General features: G+C 43.6%; 1 protein-coding gene across 1 annotated transcript; it reads left to right on the plus strand.

Moving 5' to 3' along the window:
- The first annotated feature begins 537 nt into the window (after positions 1-537).
- BBS2 (Bardet-Biedl syndrome 2) lies at positions 538-18,078 on the plus strand. The gene is made up of 17 exons (XM_086758468.1): positions 538-729; positions 1,424-1,651; positions 2,053-2,178; positions 2,461-2,523; positions 4,578-4,655; positions 6,873-6,977; positions 7,879-7,965; positions 9,256-9,391; positions 10,947-11,086; positions 11,861-12,005; positions 12,583-12,754; positions 13,771-13,900; positions 14,776-14,907; positions 15,440-15,577; positions 16,032-16,144; positions 16,858-17,006; positions 17,653-18,078. Exons 1-17 carry the CDS (start codon positions 613-615, stop codon positions 17,757-17,759), a joined length of 2,166 nt encoding a protein of 721 aa, XP_086614594.1. The 5' UTR covers positions 538-612; the 3' UTR covers positions 17,760-18,078.
- Positions 18,079-19,543: the final 1,465 nt, after the last annotated feature.

Here is a 19,543-nt window from a genome sequence, read left to right on the forward strand (position 1 = left end):
ACTGCCCCCCTAGCTCCCCCCACTGCCCCCCTGCACCTCCAACTGCCCCTCAGCTCCCCTGACCTCTGCAAACCCCCCCATCTCCCCCCAATCCCACACCCCAGCTCCCTCAGCTGTCCCCCAGCACCTCTAGTTGCCCCCCAGCTACCTGACCTCTGCAAATGCCCCCCATCTCGCCTCAATCCTACACCCCAGCTGCCCCCAGTACCTCCAGCTGCCCCCCAGCTCCCCGAGTTGGCCCCCAGCTCCCCTGACCTCTGCAAATGCCCCCCCATTTCTCCTCCATCCCACACCCCTGCTGCCTCCTAGATCCCCCAGCTCCCCCCCCAGTACCCCCAGTTGCTCCCCATCTTCCCTCACCTCTGCAAACGCCCCTCTCCAGCTCCCCCAGTCCTACACCCCGGCTGCCCCCCGCACCCCAACCGCCCCCTCCCCGTCACCCCAGCCCCACCGCGCCCCCCTCCCCAACCCGCCGCACGCCCCGCCCCTCCCCGCCGCGGCCCCGCCCCTCCCCGCTGACGCAGCGGCTCGCGCAGCGCCCGGTACCGGCGGAGCTTTCGTCCGGTGCTGGGGGCCGCGGCCCAGCCCGGCTCCCCCCCGCCCCCCGCCGCCATGTTGGTGCCCGTGTTCACGCTGAAGCTCAACCACAAGATCCTGCCCCGCATGGTGGCGCTGGGCCGGTACGACGGGACGCACCCCTGCCTGGCGGCCGCCACGCAGGCGGGCAAGGTAACGGGGCGGCCCGGCCCGCCATTGCCGCCCGCCTCCCCTCCCCTCCCCTCCCCGGGCTGGGCCGGGCCGGGCCGCGGCGGGCGGGGGGTCCGGCTGCCTGCAGGGCTGAGCGGGGTGCAAACGTGGTTCGTCTGTGTTGTTTCCCGGCGTTGTTATTAACCTGATCTCGGAGCCCGTGGGAGCAGCGTAGAACTTGGCTTGCTGGAGACACAGACAACAGTTACAGCGCCGGAATGTTGGTCAGAGAGAAAATAAAACCGTCATTAGCACTGGCCCCTTTTAAATTAACCACCTCCACCGACAGATGGAGGTTACAGATAGGTACCGGGTAAATTGCCCTAAGTGTCTGGGGTTTTTGGTAACGCTGTTACCAGCTGGGTGTGATTTGTTGTTGCTGCCTTTGGCTGGTTTCTCACCTCGCTCTCAGGCCTGGTCAGTTGTCCTTTTCAGAAGCAAACACACAGCTCTGCTGGCCGGAGCAGGGTTTTTCCTGCCATTTCCCTTTTTATAGTTTAGAGAGTTAACTGCCAGAAACAGTATTGTTAGTGAAAACCCCAGGTTTTTTGCCCTCACTTTTGTTGAGTGAATGCCCTTCTTCCTCCTAGCAGTTATTATCCACACAGTAGTCTTTAACAGTTGTATACAAACACATACAAGCCTTGTGATAATATTTATATCTTTGTTTCTCCAGGTTTTTATTCATAATCCTCATGCCCGAGGGCAGAGAACAAGCACAAACCGAATGGTGCAAAGTAACCAAGATTCAGACATTTCTCTTCTCAACATTAATCAAGGGATCACCTGCCTGGCTTCCGGAGTGCTGAACCCTCAGCTTGGTTATGATTGTCTTCTGGTTGGAACACAAACTAATTTATTGGCTTACGATGTATATAACAACTCAGATTTGTTTTACAGAGAGGCAAGTTAATTTAACTGCCTACTTTTTTTTTTTTAAGTATCTTTGTTGTTTTCTTTTTCTTTCCATTCTAAAGATCAAATTTTTTACATTATTTTGTCAATTAATTATGCTTCTGTTCTTGACATTATTTATATTACTAAATCCAGAACATTTTGCCTTTAGTATATATGGAATATTTCAAAAGAAAAATATGAATGTCATGTATGTCTGTGTATGCACATGCAAGAGCAAATTTCCATAATATGTCACACATCACCTAGCAAGACTAAATTTAAAAAATTTGATAGACATTCAGAGTTCAGCTAAACTAATATTGATAATGTTGGAATCTCTTTTTAATTTGTGTGCTCTGATGTCTTATTCTCTGCTACGTTTCTTTTTCCTTTTGTCTTTCTCTGTAGGTGTCAGATGGAGCCAATGCAATAGTTCTTGGAAAGTTGGGAGATATTTCATCTCCACTTGCTATTATTGGTGGAAACTGTGCCTTGCAGGGCTTTGATTATGAAGGAAATGACCTTTTTTGGACGGTAAGGCTACACACGGTCCTTTTGATCTTATTACAGGATTCTTTCAATGGCACTAATTCCTCTTGATTTTTTTTGAAGTATGGCAAATACTAATTTAGTTGTTGATCAACTCAGAGCTTTCTTAATTTATCTCAGATCTTAAACTGTATTTTAACTGTGTATTCAGTGCACTCAGATGTTGTTTGTTGACTATGTTAATTGTTCTATTGCAGTTGAGATAATAAAAATAATTTAGCTTCTGACAGATATCATCAGTATTGAGGACTGTCTTTCTCGTTTTAGGTTACTGGAGACAATGTTCGTTCATTAGCACTGTGTGACTTTGATGGTGATGGCAAAACCGAGGTTTGTACCATTTACATGTCAGTTCAGCTGTTTTCGTGGTCCCGTAGTGAAATTATAATGTAAACAGGTGGATTACCAAATATGACTGGCTTACATTACTAGTTAAAGTGATTCCTGTGTGGAACTTGTGCCTTTTTCCAGCTCTGGTCTGGCAAAGACATGCAGAAATGCTCAATGCACGTACAGGGAGTAGCGCTGGTCTCTGGGACTACTTGGAGTTTGTAAAACTCTGCACATCTGGGGTCTTGACAGCGTTACTGCCTTGCGTGGCTGGATAGATCGGCACCTGTAATGTAAAACTCACCTTTTTTTTTTTTTTAACTACACCAGGAGAAATACAATTAAATGCTTCTGGTCGTTAGTTGTAAGGCATCTATTTCAATGATATTTATTGAATATGGTTATAAATACTTTTTGAATTTCAGAGAAACAACTTGCAAACATGTCTTGCATGTAATGAGCTCTTAAAAAGCTTTGCTGTGAAGAGCTTTCCTTACAATTGATAAAATCACAAAATCTTTCTTCACATCCAGCCCTCCTCTTTCTTCGTAGTGACATGGGCAAATGAAATATTCTTTGCTCTTCTCATTTCAAATGGAGGTAACTTCTAACAAGCATGTTGCTGACAAAATGTGAGAGAAACAACAGGAATCAGCTGCCGTTCTGATCATGCAGGCTGCAAGGGATGGATGAAGCTGTTAATTTGTATGGCATTCTCTGTTGTAAACAGAGAATGAAGTGAAGTATTATGCTTATAAATATGAATCTGTAAGAAAAGGAACAGCTTCCTAGTATAAGTCACATGCAAGTAAATATGATGTTAAATCACCATACTAAAAATACTTTTATCATCTGTCTTTCAGTTTGAATCGTAATTACTTAAGCTCTCTGTTTAGTTCCCCAAAAATCCCTGTTTGGAATGTTTACTTGGACTTTACTACACCTTTTATGTGTTTTTTATAAATACTGAACTGTTAGAAATCCTGTGCTTGGTTGGGATCTTCAGGAAGTTAAAAGGCCTGGTTTTCCAATCAATTTCTGCACAGCTTCTCCTAGGGTGTATTTTTTTAATGTGCTGAGAGGTGGTTATAGAGAGTGGAGACAGTGTATAAAGATTCAGAAACCAGGAAATTGCTCTACGGTGCTAATTGTAAATGTTTTGCACTTGTGCTTCAAAGTGGTTTTTTTATTGTGTTGCTGGTTTTTTTTTCTGCTTGAGAAAGGTTCATTCTCAGCAGTTGGTGTAATCTGATGCTGCTTTGAGCTGAGCAGAGTTGGATGCATTATCCGACTAACCTACCCTGCCAGTTAGCCCAGCATACTATTTTTTTTTAGGGTTCTTTTTAATCTTAATTATCTGGATATTTTTTTTTTTTTTTTTTACTTGTGGCTTTTCTGAAACTGCATCTGGATGCACAGAAACATCTTTTAAATTGTTGTTTATAACTTTGTGTCTTATCTGATAAATGGGTGTGCTAGCTTCATTTCCGTTCTTCCCTCTCCCAGTAAAAACATGTCTGCATTTAAAATTGACTTATTTTAAAGCTGCACGAGTATACATCTGTTGTTTAGTAGCTAATGAAACTAATTTGTTGTAGTTGCTGTCTTCCTTGGGATTTTAGATTGACACAGGCCGTCCTTTTCAGTTATTACCTTCTACCTGCTCAACTAGGAAACAGGAACTAGGAACTAAGATGTAGGAAAGGAGAAAGAATGAGAATGCGGAAGAACCAATTCAGTGCTGATGTCCTATTTATGTGATCATTTACGTCAAGTTAAAGCGCATTTTACCCATGCTTTTCTTATTCCTACTCCAGATACTTCACTAAGCTTTTGTAGAGTTTAGCCTGACAGAAAAAGGTAGAACTAAGATTCTGAAATCTTTCCGTGACAGAGGGTACCTTTTGTTCTGCTGGCAACTTTTTATACAGCTGTTAAAACCTCTTCATTGCTGAACTTGCAATATTTATTTGCCCCCTATGTCTTGGAGTATGTTCTTTTTATTTCCTTAGCTTGAATAACTATTTTTAAGGTAGACTTTATTTTTTTCCTAGCTTCTTGTTGGCTCTGAAGATTTTGACATACGAGTGTTTAAAGAAGATGAGATCGTGGCAGAAATGTCGGAGACAGAGGTAAATTACTTCTAGCTAATATTTATTATAATTGCTGATGGAGCTGAAAGTATTGTGTACTGTAAAGCTTCTCTGGTTACTCTAGTTCAAATTAATTTTGTAGCTAGTTACTTAACTATTTGGCAAAGGATCTTTTCTGCTAGAACTGCAAAAGTTAGAGTTTAATAATGTCTTTCATTATGCATGGGGTTTTTTGCTCTGTTTATTTATAAACCTTTCACCAGGTTGAGAAAAGTAACTATTGCTTGGCTGAAAGTCAGGGCCCTGTCCAAAGATGATTAAGGTTACTGGATTGTGACTGAAGCTTCGTGCCTTCTGAGCAAAAGAGTATTTTCCGCAGTTTTCCTCAAATGCGTTGACACAATCACGGTGAAGTAACTTGCCCCTCTGTGTATCCAGACTGTGCGTGGCAGGGTAGAAGGGGGTTGCCCAGGCAGAATGAGATGTTTATATTGCAGTTGAAGTTACACCTAGCTGTATGAACAGAGCTGCACCTTTGCAGTGCCTAATGTGGGGTAGATAGCTTTTCAGAGGATAGCTAAAAGGTGTGGGAGTTGCTTTTTAGCTTAGGAACTGAGAGATCCCTACTGCTAAATTTTGTTTCTTGGACGGGAGAAAAATACCCTTATCATTGTATTTAGGAGTTTTCTGAGCCTTCTCATGGCCCTTCTGGGCCCAGGGTAGAGTAAGGACACACTACAGACCTTTGTCCTTGAATATGTGAGGTCTCCCTGCTGCCCACGTTTGGGACTAAAAGGCTTAGTTAGCTATTAAACCACTTAGGAAGAGCTATAACAGACAAATCCAGGCAGTGTTCTATGGAAGGAAGCTGTTGCTGTAGCTGGAATTAGAACAGGGCCTATAATACATTCTGCTGTCTGTGCAGTAGCCAGTCTGGAGTCATGTTGTGATTCCTAGTTAAAGGGAAGCTAAAGGTCCATCACTGTCTTGTATGATTTATTTCCAGATCCGCAGTAGAATTGTTTTAAATTCACACCTGCAGAGTCTTTAGAGGCCAGTTACAATCCCACTGTTCTAATTTAAAAGGACAGGGCTGCACCTAAACCTTTCCTTTTAGTAAGGTAAATTCAGGGAACAGTGGTTTTGCACATTGTGCTTGTTTCAGAAGACTTGAACAGATCGTGTTTTCTGTGTTTAATCACTTACTGTGGTGAAACTGAAACTGTAGACTGTTGTGATTCTTGAATTTATAAATGGACAATCAGGTTTTAAAGAGAGTATTGCTGCCTTTATGAGTTTCTGACTGTTGCTGAGGTTTTCTGTCCTTACTCGGTGCTTGCGATTTAGAGGGTTTTAGTACTTGGGAGGAAGGCTTTGGAGAAGATCTGTGAGACGGAAGGGTAAAGGGTTTGGAAACCGTATTTTATGGTAAAACATCAAGGAGCACAGTCAGCTGAGTTTGTGAAAACTGAGTTGGTGAAAGATTTGATTTAAGGAAGTCTTCTCTACTACCTTCTATAGAAGACCAGACACACAATTAAAATATCTAGTCTTAGTGGGTGGAAAAACTACATTTCCAAGCCCTGAGAGCCTTAGCTCAATGAAGAATTGTAGCGTAAAGGGTCTTAAAAGGAGTGAAAAGCAGGCTGAGTTATGACTCTAGGGTCTTTCCCTGGTGCTGTTACTTATTCAGGTAACACCTAGCCTGGTGTTCTAATTGTGTTCCAGAAGAAGTCCAACTGTGAGAGCTGTTCATTTTTATCGCAATTACCTTGGGCAAAAATTTTTTGACCAATAAGATCTGTAGGGCTTTCCCGACCCATGTAATGTTGAACTCATTGGCATCCTTAGGTCCTGAAGCTTTAAGGGATGTTGTGTGTTTGGAGTGGCTTTCAGTGATAATGTGTTAGCACCGATGGCCACAGGAATCCTGTTATCAGTTGTGCTGCTGCTTATGGTAGGAAATATTTGGTCACAAATTACACAATTTGAGGGAAATTCTGCAATCTTTGCTGAAGTGTATCTTAATACTGGCAATGCAGCTTGCGTGAGGAAATCCTACAAGGCCTTTGGTGATTTCCAACTAATTTTAAAAAATAGTTGCTTCAGTATTTAATGCTTCCTACAATAAACTTATTTATCATTTAGGTAGTGTACAGCTCATGATAGAGATATTGTGTAGTCTGTTCCCTGTTACTTGAAGATGCAGAATTTTTCAGTCCTGTGTCCTCTATCTCTCTCCTTTCCCCCAACAAGACGGTTACTGCACTTAGCCCTATGTACGGCAGTCGGTTTGGCTACGCTCTTTCTAATGGAACAGTCGGAGTTTACGACAAGACAGCTCGCTACTGGAGGATTAAGGTTAGTCCGATGTTAGAATACCATCACTGAAAGCCTGAAGGCTGCTGGGGGCTTTGGTACCTAAACTCAGGTCGTTCTGATGTTATCCTGACTCCTTAGATGAATTTGAAATTTTCTGCTGAGCATAACACTTAATGTAATTTTGTTCTTAAAAAATCTACCTTTTGTAGATATATGCAAAATTAATACTTTGTCAGTTCCTTCGGTGCTTTTGGGACTGTTGGTGATGGCTTAAACAACACTGATGCAACGGTACAGCTGGGGATGCTTCAGTTTTGCAGGGTCGCTTAAGCAGCAGAGGTGCAACAGAGAAACTTGAGTTTGCTGGTTTTAAATCAACATGCTGTTTTTCAGAGACTGAATTAATCTTGCATTGTGTATGTTCAAAGCTAATTTTTTACATCAAGAGCAATTTGCTGCTGCAGCAAATCATATTGGGAAGATCCTTTCCTGGTGCTCATTTTGATATTCTTAATATAACACAGATTAGAACAGTCTATTTAATAGTAATAAGAGAAATCCCTTAGGAGATGACACGAAGAGGCTTTTAATGGCTTTTCTTGGTGGTCTCATTTTATGACAGTATTGGAGCTCTGATTTTTTTTTTTTTTAAGATAATTTGGCTTTTTACACCTTGTTTTTTGAGTTCTAATCATCTGCTTGGCTGCAAATGTATTTAAAGGAAAGATCAGTTCCTTTGAGAGCAGTAGACTAGATTTGTAATGCAAAGGGCTAAGACTTCAGGTGTGTGTATAACCTTAGCTCAAACTTCCTGTTAAGAGACCTTTTTCTATTCCTTTCTGTAATCTCTGTAGCCTCATAGTCCAGTGTCTTGCATGTGTCACACGTGTGGAATTTTGAAAACATACCCAAGCTTAATTTCTTTGCTTTCTGTCCTCAGTCTAAGAACCAGGCGATGAGCATACACGCGTTTGACCTGAACTCTGATGGTGTGTGCGAGCTGATCACTGGCTGGTCCAATGGCAAGGTGAGTTTATACAGAGGGGAAATGAGGAGCTGTGAATCTGGAAGCTGTGTTTGAACAAGGCTGTTAAATTGTCTGAAGGAGAACAGCCAAAACATTTTAAAAGCCTGTTGAAAACAGAGTGCTGATGAACTATTGCAGTAAACCTAGTTTGGCTGGTGACAAATGCAAGATCAGAGAAAAGCTGCTTCCTCTGCTTAGCTCAGTCAATTGCTAAGGTGTGGTTAAGCTGTTTCTATGGTAGCGGGGATCATATGCCACATCCTGGAGCTCTTGGGTGTCTCGTTTCAGCTGTGTCTTGAGCACATGCTAATGATCCTCTGCAATGTTTCCTGAATGTTCTCAAACTACAGGGAAGACAAAGCAGTTATGTAACAGTAGGGCAGCATCAGTCTTGACTATGGCAGGATTAATCAAGCATTATTTAATTTTATGTAAAGGCGTGCTATCAGCTCAGTCTTAGTCTCTTAAGCCTGTTGCTTGGTGTTCCCCTTCGCCAGAAACGACTGTTCTAGCTGCCAAATCTCTCCTGGACACAGCTTGCCAGGCTTTTTTTTTTTTTTTTGTAAAGCTATGCTTCTTTCTTCACACCTCTCATTACTCTCATTAGCCTGGGGGAGTTTAATTAACTTCCTATCAAGCTGGCAGTCTAGACCCCAGGTATGTTGTAACTCATATTGGATTAGGAGCCTAACGTTGTTAAAGAGAGAACCTCTTCTTGCTTTACTCCTTTTTCAGTTCTTTTCCACTGGCAGTTCTCTACCCTGCTTGCCAGTCAGAAGCAGTCCCTAGCTCCTAGAAAGAGTAATGCTGGGTCCCACACTTTGGAAAACGCACACTGCATGGAACTGAGTCCCCCTCTCCATTCCTCTCCAATGAAAGATCATTAAAGGTTGTGGTATTTGTATATGAAAAGAATTCAGCACACAAGGGCTGCAGCTAAGAGGAGAGATTGTAAATGCTGCGTTAAGGTTTCTGGGTTACTCCCATCACTGCTGCATTCATGTGTGCATAACCTTCCCAGTGCAGACTTGCAGTCCCCTTCTTTCCTTTCTATTTGTAACTTAGGGAAGCATCTCTGAAGAGCAGTTTCTTCTAGCTGAGTCTGCCTAGAGGTTATTTCTTGATGGTATTTTTTTCATGTGTGGTGTTCTGACTAGCAGAGCTGCAAGTTCCCCTGCAGTTCCATGAGCAGAACTGGCTTTTGGTTAACAGCTCTGAGTACGACATGACATGTATTTTGAAGTTAGCTCTTCTGTTCATGCCATGCCTTGGAACTCTTTGTTTTTCTAGGTTGATGCACGCAGTGACCGAACTGGGGAGGTCATCTTTAAGGACAACTTTGCTTCCTCAATTGCAGGAGTGGTGGAGGGAGATTACAGAATGGATGGGAGCACCCAGTTAATCTGCTGTTCAGTTGACGGTGAAGGTAAGGGCATTGTTCTGGATATTAATTTAATACACAATAATGTCAGGCATATCACATCATCTCAGATTAGCTAAACGTTGATTTAGTTCCATAGGCATTTTTCTGTGCCAAATTCCCTTCACTTTATGCGAGGTTAACGGAATTTTGAGTTACGCTACCTGCAAACAGGATTTTGAATATTGCCTTCTCTGTGATAAGCAGTATGTGTTTCATTGTGATCCAAGAAACCATCAAAATGCATTTGCCCAGCAGAAGAAGTTCCCTCCTAATAATGCAAAGATAACTACGTTCAGTACAGACTGTGGTTCTTCAGGCAACTTTATTATAGATGAATGTATAGGACATCTTCTGTCCTATATGTGATAATGTGGGTAAAGGTGTTTAGAGAGCTAATGGGATGTGTGTGTTGTTTTTTTTCTGAAGATGAATGGTTTTGATATTAGAAATTTTAGATTTCAACAGCGCTTTGTTTCCTGGAAAATCCTATCCTGAGACTGGAGAACTGGTAGATTTATCACACCAGGCATTCAAGAAGTCAGACCTGGTTACTGTGAGTGGAAACAAATGTGATCACAGATGATTTAAATAAGCTCAGCATGAATTTACAGGGATGGCTCCAGGAAAGACATTGGTGTGATTATCCGACTGCTTGGCGTCAGTGGCCTGAGACAAGCAGGTCTGGCACAACCCATTTGGAACAAACATCTGTCCTCGTTAAATAGCACAGTATTTTGCTGTCTGTCTTAATCACAGGCCGCGGGAATTTGCTGCACTTGGGCTTCAGCATATAAACCTTTTTCCCAAGCCTACAGAAGGGGAACATTGTACACAGTTCTGAAGGTACCTTGTCCTAGCAGGGCTTTGTAGGTTAATGTCACTGAATGTGATCATGCTCTTCTGATGGGTCCATCATAAACAGACCTTGGCACACAGCTGTAGAGCAAAATGGAACTTTATAGCAAGCATCTTTGTCTCATCATCTGTTCAGCTCCTCTGTCTCCACAGGCCGTGGAGATACTTCCATAACTCTCTGCTCCACTGGGCAACAGATCTTACCCCTTGAAATGAAGTATCCCTTGATTTGGGGAAGAACCAGTGTGGGCAAATCCTGTTTACTGGCTCATGGACAGTGACTTGCAGTCACTTCCAGACAGTAACAGCTCCTCTGACCAATTCTAGAAATCCAGGTACGCATTTTATTAATATTGCATAACTGCAGACTTGCCTGAGCACCTGGAAGAATGATTGCAGTGGGAATCCTTTCGCAAAAGGACTGGGTGCTGCACTTGTCTGGTCAGGTGAAGGCAGCTTAAAGACAGGTTGGAAATTCACCTTTTTTCTTCTTTAAATGGGCACTTCTCTTGTCCTGATCACCAGGAAACGCAGTCTGTGGGTGTAAGTCAACACTGAGGTTTTCAGCTGAATGGTACCAGCTGAGTACCAGAACCAGTGTCTGCTGCTGAGGTGGTACAAGGGCGTCTTGTTGCAGAAACTAAAGTTTTGGGGAGGCTGTGAAAGGCTTTGCTGAAATTGGCTGTGTTTTGTTTCTGTACAGTCCGAGGCTATCTGCCAGGAGGTGAGGAGATGAAAGGAAACTTAATGGATGCAAGTGCTGAGCAGGATCTGATCCGAGAACTTAGTCAAAAGAAACAAAATCTGCTGCTGGAATTAAGAAATTATGAGGAAAATGCAAAGGTACTACTTAAACAATGTGTAGGGCCAAAACACACCCTCCTATTGCTATAAATCCAGAGTAATCTGGGAAGTGGTTGTGAGGTAGTCCAGACAAGTCAGAGCTGTAACCCGTGAGGATGCAGCAGGATTATCTATGGGGATTCCTGCTTCTGCATCTGGCTTGCTCCTTGTGCAAGTTCAGAACTTGCTTTTTGTATTTTAATAAGTAACATTTTCCCTGCTCCTTTGGCTTGCCAGTTCTGTTTGGAGCTGGATTCTCTTCAGCGCTAAGCTTTGGCTTGTGACTGCAAATGGTAATTTTCAATGCATAAACCAGCTCAGGCGTCAGGGGGGATTGTGTGAGAGGATCAGGAAATGGGGTGAGGGCTGGCAGCACTGCCAGGGTGTAGGAAGCACACTTGTGGCTTGATAATGAAGGTGCAGAAATTAAGAGCTTCAAAAAATAGTCTGAGGAAAGAGCAATAGACGACCACCGTAGCAAAAGCATGGGATTATATAAGCTCGTGCTTAAAATTGAATATATGTTAAGTGCATTTCTGAATAAAGGTTTGGGTACAGAGCTGAGCTCCATCGACAGTAATGCACTTGAACAAATTGTAGCACAAGTGTCCACAGCTCCATGCCTACTGCAGCCGGTATTCATAGCTTTGTGAAGTGTCTGGGAATTGCTGTAATACAACCTTCTGTAAGAAAAGAGAACTGACTTATGTTTTCTAGGTTGCTTGAATGAAAATCTTGAAATTCTGATACTGAAGGGTATGTGTTCCGCAACAGGCTGAGCTGAATGCTCAATTGAAGGAGGCTGATGGGCAGAGGGGCATGATTCCAGCAAATACGCAACTCCAGACAGCCCTCTCGGTTAATCTGGGCTCTGACAGCCGGTCTGCCCATGTGGAGCTGTGTATTTCCACCACAAATGGTGAGTGGTAACCTGCAACCATTGACATTGGTTTCATGTAAATTCATGCAAACGTTCAGTTATATTTAGCTAATGATTTGCCTGTCTCCCCTTTATTGTCTGTAATTTCCCCTCTGTGGTTGCTTTCCTTTCACAGAGTTTTGAATCAAGCTATGTTCCTTTGATGAGTCTTGGGAGAGGAGTTTGATGGAATTTATTTCTTGTTATGTGTAATTTTCCAAGGCAATTAACATTTAACTGGGATGAAACGAGTCTTGGTGATCTCTGCAACACTCCTTGTGTTGACTCGAAACATTAACCTACAGCCATGTTGGTGAGGGTGCCGCCTGAATGCGGCTGGACCTCAGCTGGTTTTATATACAGAACTGGAAGTACGCTGAGATAGCAAATTCACCTAGCACCAGGCGTGCTGAGGACACAGTCAGGTCCAGATGTGGTAGTGCTCATCATCTGGACTATTTTAACAATCAAATAAGGGGTGGAAAGAGTTGACTGTGCTTAATTCTGAAAACAGTGGTGGTTTGTTGCCAGAGGACAGCTGTTAATTTAGGAACTGCTTTCTCTTCCTGTTGCTAAGACACAATCATCCGTGCTGTGCTGATCTTTGCTGAGGGCATATTTGAAGGAGAGAGCCATGTGGTACACCCCAGTCTCCAGAACCTCTCGGGCTGCGTTCGTGTTCCCCTTACTCCACCCAAAGATGTCCCTGTGGATTTGCACATCAAAGCCTTTGTGGGTTACAGGAACAGGTCAGTTTTGTGCTGTGATCTCTGGTCTCCAGAGCTAACTCTGTGACCAGGAAACAGCAATGATGTGACTTCAGGCTTGTCTCATGGGAAGTGCACCGTTAATTCCCTGCTGACCCATTTCTCTGTGTTACTGGAAGGAGAGCTGGAATGCTTTCTTAAAAGCACAGTTGCACCTGTGGTGCTGAGCTCTTCTCCAGACAAAGTCTAAATCCTCTGGAGTCACTAGGACCTGTTGTGCTCCAGCTCTGCCTTCAGGGGAACAGTGAGCATTTCTTGTCCAGAGGATGCCTTATTGTGAGTCTCTGGAGGGAATCGAGAGCGGCAAAGGCTGTATCCAGGGTGGCTGCCTCTCCAGAACCCTTGAATGGCGGCCGCTCTGGACGAAGTACTTGAGCAAGCCTGCAGGCACAGTGGTGTCTTTCCTGGTAACCCTGAACCCATTCAGGGCAAGTAGAAAGTAGCATATGCTTGATTTCAAGACAACACTTTTCCAGCGTCCCGTAGAAATAAAATGTCTCTTCATGTACACTTGACACCAACTTTCTCCCTGCTCACATCTGCCAGAACTGGCAGCATCCCAGGAAGCAGCATCCCTTCTCTGAACAGGAGGCCTATTTTGAGAGCTAGCCAGCCATTGCAGAAAGAACGCATGGAACGGAATTCCTTTTTGTTTTCTCTATTTATGTTTATTATTCTTTTTAATAAGACTTCACTGAACCTGTAAAGAAAATATCCAATCACATAGTAAAATCGTATATATGGTAGCCTAGAGAATCTATTTAATTGGAAGGATTATGGAAAATGTAAGCAATGGGGAGGAATTGTCCAACCTCATGATGTGATAAGCCTGGAATTTCCAAGTTCCAGCGTTTTTTCTGGGAAACAATAAGCAGCTGATCACGTAGCTGGAAGCTGCTGATGTCAGTAGCCAGCTAAAAAAGAAGCAAGAACTGTTGCAATAGGTGAATCCCTGGTATGTTAGTAACTGTCTCTCTTTTTCCTTTGGATTGCTCCAGCACACAGTTCCATGTATTTGAGTTGACAAGACAGCTTCCCCGCTTTTCAATGTACGCCCTGAGCAGCCCGGACTCGGCCACAGAGCCGCTGAGCTTTGTTAACTGTACAACAAATGAGAGACCCCAAAGGGTGAGTTTCTGCTCTGCTTCCTATTCCCCAGTCCTGCGTACAGATACTGCGGGTGGAGGGTTTGCCGTTACCTAGAGGTATCCAGCAGCAAAGGAAAATCATGCAGTGAACTGCACTGCTGGCCTTTGGAGTCTGTGTTACAGCTTGACTCAGTGTGTTTTTCTGTTTTTTAAATGATGCCTCGATTGAGGTAGTCCCTGCTTCAGGAGTTCCTGCAGCTGCAGAAACTAATGGCCTGAAATCATGAGGCATTTCAGATATTCTGTTGTTTGCTGTGTGAGAACTGATGGAGTGCCAGCCGCAGGAGTGCTGTAGTGATGAATTTTGTAAATGAGCAGGGAACAGGAAAAAGGCAGTACAGCATCCAGACAACAGCTCGGATTCCTAACAGATGAGCAGTGGTGCTATCATTTTGCTTCTAAAAGATCTGAGTAGTGGGATGGCAGTGATTACAGCTGGCTATTTCCCCATAACTATAGGGCACTGCCGTGTTTGCATGGCCTTTACTGTGTTAAATGGCCGAGGCAAAAATCAAGATGAAACAGAAGTTTCCTTTTGAAATTCTTGCAATAGAACCAAGCCTAACTTCCCAGCTTTCTCTGGTCTCCAGGCCTGGGCTTATGTTTTGACCTTGGGCTGTGGTTTCTGGCTGTTGGATTGGGTTTGCTTATGAATATTCAGCTTTGGAGCAGTGAGTCAACTGCCCCCATTCTCACAAGTTCCTAACATGGGTTCAGGGGATAAAATTTAGTAAATGAAATTTCCAGGGTACCCTGAACAGAGTGCTCTGGTGCACATCACGTGCAGGTACATTGCCTGGTTCGCCAAGCTTTCCACACAGGTGATGGCTGATGCTCTTCATTTTATTTTATAAGGTTGTTATGTGGCTGAATCAGAGCTTCTTGCTACCAGAAGATGCAGAGTTTCAGAGCGCTCCCTTTCAGGTTTGCTTCACTTCCCTTCGTAATGCTGGTCAGCTCTACATCAAAATCAAGCCTGGCGGAGAGGTGAGAACCTTAATGGATGAGGGGAACACCCATTTAATTATGTTCTGGTGAAACTTAAGGGTGGTGTCAACATGAGGCAGTAAAAATGAAGGAGGACTGAACAGGCAGAGAAAGTACTCATGTTTTAGGGACGTTTTTTGGAAGCTCTTGTGTCTGTTTTACTGTTAGTGGGTAAAATTCCAGGGCCAGTTAATGAAGAAAGCTGCTTAGCCTGCAGATCTGTAGGAAGGCATTTGCTCCCACACAGAGTGGTTTCAGGGAGCCGTAATTTGAGGCACAAAGGCTGCCTGTAACTTTTGCACTGGTCCTGTATGCACAGATGCCACTTAATTCCAGGCCTGAATAAAAGCCCCTTTGAAATCAGTGTCTCCTTATCTACCGAAAGCCCTAGAGCTTGCTCCTGCAACAATTTTGCCTCTTGAGAGAATGAACTGCTTTGAGCCTGGGTAACTGAGAGGCAGTCCTGCTGGGCAATTCTGGGAGGTGTTTTGGCATGGAAGAGTGCTGAAGTTCTTGCTTTCTTTTCTGACAGATTTCCATCAACACAGATGATATTGATCTAGCTGGTGACATTATCCAGTCAATGGCTTCCTTTCTGGCCATTGAAGATTTGCAGGTGGAAGCAGATTTCCCTGCGTACTTTGAGGAGCTGCGGAAAGTGTTGGTCAAGGTGAGAAGGCACGGGGCGTTTCTAAAAAGGCAGCTTATGCAGTCACTGGGGGCATTTGAGAGGATCTCTAAACTGCTTTATCTTTGTGGAAATCAGCCAGCGATGCTTGCTGTATATTCTGTGGAAAGAACAATGGGACACCCTCAACTTGCTCTTTGTTCTGTAGAACAAGACCTTGGTCTCCCTGGCAGTTGATTGTTCAGCATAATGTAAATATGTTGCCTGGGAGACTGAGCTGTGGTTTTGTGTCAGGACGTAAGGTCTGTCTCTCAGCCTGATCATCCCGTTCTGGGGGACAGGGTACCACTCTGTGGAAGCAGAATGGTCCCAGGGATGCTGGCAGGTTTAGTTGGGATGTTGTTCCCTCTTACACTGGGCCAAGGTTTAGCTTGAACAATTACTTGGATGTCCAGAGCACTGGGGGCCCTTTCTCATGACTGTTTGCCTTGGACAGGTGGATGAACACCACATGGTGAATCAGAGGCTCACTGCTGACATGGCTGAGCACTCCAACCTCATCCGCAGCATGCTGGTTCAGGCGGAAGACGCACGACTCCTGGGAGACATGTGAGCAATTGCTGCTGAGGTTGTGTGTTTTGGGTTTAGAATGGCCAGTCTTTGCTTTTCAGGCAGAAAAGAGCACAAAAACCCATTTGTGTGATGTAGGGGTTGCTTAGTTACAATTCTTGATGTAGAATTGGTACTTTTGCTGGTCCCACCATGAGCTGTCCTTGAGCCTTGTCTTGTTCTTTAGGTGGAAAACCAGCCTGGGGAAGGCAAAAGGGCAAGGATATAGCATAGAGCCAGTAGTGTGAATCAACCTCGAGATGGTGATGTAATTAGAGAAGATACAGTAAGGGAAGAAGGCAATAAAAGCTGTCTGTGGTGTGTGAAGTTTTGAGAACACTAAGAAGGAAATTTTAGGTGTCAGGCCTTTCACTTTGACCTGCTGTGTTCTCCTGCTAATGTCCTGTCTTAACTGTCAAGAGCAGCAGCAAAGAGGTCTGAGCCGAAGTGGAGCAGCGTTACTTTCACTGTGGAAAGTGGCATCTCCTCTTTGGGTTGCTGGATAAAATAACTGCAAAAATAGACCATTTTTTTCAGTAAAATAATGGGTATAACCAGCATGTCTAGACGAGTCTGCTGTGTTGTAGCTGGCAGACATGCGGGTAACCGTGGTAGCCATCACAACAGTGTATGGCTACACCTTTATATTGACAAACCAGGAGTGACTTTCTTGTCTCCAGAGATGCAAATAACTGGATTGATTGTTCCCCCAGGAAAAACATGAAGACACGGTACATTGAGCTGTATGATCTTAACAGAGATTTAATAAATCAGTACAAAATTCGTTGCAACAATCACACGGAGCTGTTGAATAATCTGAAAGCTGTGAATCAGGCAATCCAGAGGGCTGGGCGGTTACGTGGTGAGTATGTGTGTTTGGAGGGAACGGGGAGTCTTGGACCCCACCAAAGCAGATAAGATGTGTTTCAGAGGCCACCTGGGTTAGTTAAGTGACTTCAGGATTTTTGGCCTGAAGCTGAATTAGAAGTAGTAATCTTTCATTTTTCAGTCATAGCCAATTGTCTGTGACAGTCAACTGAGTGTGCCCACTGTCATCTGGGATCACAGTTTTAGAACAGTTCAAAGCAGTGGTATAGAAATCATTAGTTTTGTTGAACACAATTTAAAAAAAACACTTTTAAAGTGGTGTTTCAGTTCTTCATATATAATTCTGCTTAAAAAAAAAGCTCCCAACTTAAGCAAGGCTGTTTATCTATTTGTTAGTTCTGTAGGTTAGCTCTGTAGGGGAAGGAGGTATTTTTTGGTGTGTTTATAGCATTCCCCTTTCAACGAGCCCTTTAAGTTCTACTGTTATAATGCTACAGAAAATTCTTCTTTAAAGAAAGGATTTTTAAAAATGTATTAGAAAAAAGCTGTCACTTCACTGTGTGTTTAAAAATACTTGAAACAAACCCCTACATTTTGAAACTAGACCTAATAAATATTTTTGCCAGTTTCTTACTCGGTAACTGACGTGTCTTTTTCTTTCCTTTTTTTTCTCTTTACAGTTGGCAAACCTAAAGCACAAGTGATCAGTGCTTGTCGGGATGCAATAAGAAGCAACAACTTTAACATGCTGTTTAGGATAATGCGTGTGGGAACAGCCTCTTCCTAAAATCTCTGGAGGAGTAGCAGTTGCACAGAGGCAGTGCAGGACCAGTAATGACAAGCGGTTAATTCAGTCCCCTACTCCACGGTAGGGTGAAGTAATTGCAAAGGTAGCATTTTAGTTAAGCCATCAGGTGAGAAATGTTATCGTGCAGACCAAAGCTTTATGAAGAAAGCATCAGAGTTTAAGTGCGGATGTGGTATTTATGCAAGACAGAGGTATAACCTTGGAACAGTTATTTTTCTTACAGTAACTTATTTATGTATTTTAATATATTTTGTAGTTAAGGGATCAGCCTTTTCCATTAAAACATAGACTGGTTTGACTGCTTTTTGTCTGATTAAGCTGGGGAGATGCACATGGTTACGTTTGTTTGTTGGAAAAAAAAAAAAACCAAAACCCAAACCAAACCACTTTTCTAGTTCTGCCGCATAGTCTATGTGCACACTAAGCACTTAAAACGTGTTGGAGAATCCTGGCTTTCATTGCAGGGATGTGCTGCTTTCTAGGTAAACTGCAATTCAGTGCACTAGAAGCACCAAAGGGATAACATCTCCTTGTTGGCTTTTAAGCCAGAAGATCTTTGAAAGCTGTCCAGTTCCATGATCCACGCAGGTAGGAAGTGGTCTGTTTCACCTCTGACACTCTCCCCACACCTGGATTGCAGGAAATTTTGCTTCCAGCTACTGGTTCCGTGCTGCTGCTGGAAAAAACTGCAGATACTGAGGTGGGCAAGGGCACATTTCAGGCACAACAGAAACAAACTGCACACCCAAGATGGTGCATACTTACGAAGAGCTGGCAGTACTTAATGGGATCAAAAGAAGACGGTATTGAAAAATGTCTTGGGTCCTGGCTCAAACCTGTTTATTAATTCTGGGATCTTTTAGAATTAGATTAAAATATTACAGTAAGGCTGTATTTTAGAACCTTTACCAAAGCAGATTTCTTCCAGAAGCTAAACATGTCCTGCACAGGATGGCAGACGGGCCCCAGCTCTCCTAGCTTCTGCACCATTCATTGCATCTACTGCTGTACGGATGGGTGTTTGCAGTGTGGGTGGTGCACCCATCCACCTCTGCGAAGCGGAGTTCTTGGGTAGCTGTCAGGAGTGTTGGCAGCCTGTAACTGGATTAAAGCCAGCAGCCCACCATTCGTTACAGAGCAAGCAGTGAACATGCAACTAGTTGAATGGGCAATGTAATTCTTGCAGCGTGTTTTAATCCCCAGAATGGCCCCTTGCCACTGCTTTGGCCCCTTCAGTACGGAGAACCGTGCTGCCAAAAGCACCGATCTCTGTCACTGCAAATCTGCAGCAGGAGCTCATTTGAATCCTTTTAAGAACCTGGTCATTAGTCAAATCCAGCTCCTTGGCAAAAGGCTGGTGAGCCACCCATGCTGTTCTAAGCAAGTGAGCTTTAAGACTTGATTATGGAACAGTCTCCTGGCACAAGTGCTGGGCTTTCTGCCACCTGCTGTACCTGTTCCCACTGTTTCAACCTCTTGTTCTTTATGTGCAAAATCCTAATGCTTGCTTACTAACATTTATGTAGTCCATTCAACGATAAGAGAGCGGCTCTGATCAGAAAGCAGCTTTCCCATCAGCCTGACTTTCAGGGTTACGCACCAGGCGCTTCCAGTCCCAGCTCTGTTTTGCTCTTGGCAGTGAGGTCAGTCCCTTGGTCACAGTCCAGACCTCTGATAAGGCTGATTTCCCATGATTAAGTTTCTGACAACAAACTTGTCATTTATTTTCCCGTAAAAACAACTTTTATCTTTGCTAAATGTGA

This window comes from Chlamydotis macqueenii, chromosome 13 (genome assembly GCF_036417535.1).
Source record: "Chlamydotis macqueenii isolate bChlMac1 chromosome 13, bChlMac1.mat, whole genome shotgun sequence".
NCBI lineage: Eukaryota > Metazoa > Chordata > Aves > Otidiformes > Otididae > Chlamydotis > Chlamydotis macqueenii.

Bases quoted from the DNA above. Each gene is read 5' to 3' on its own strand.
- BBS2 (XM_086758468.1), top strand. From the start codon at position 613: ATGTTGGTGCCCGTGTTCACGCTGAAGCTCAACCACAAGATCCTGCCC. The intron at 2,179-2,460 runs GTAAGGCTACAC...TTCTCGTTTTAG, and splicing joins GAAATGACCTTTTTTGGACG to GTTACTGGAGACAATGTTCG. The intron at 15,578-16,031 runs GTGAGAAGGCAC...TGCCTTGGACAG, and splicing joins TGCGGAAAGTGTTGGTCAAG to GTGGATGAACACCACATGGT.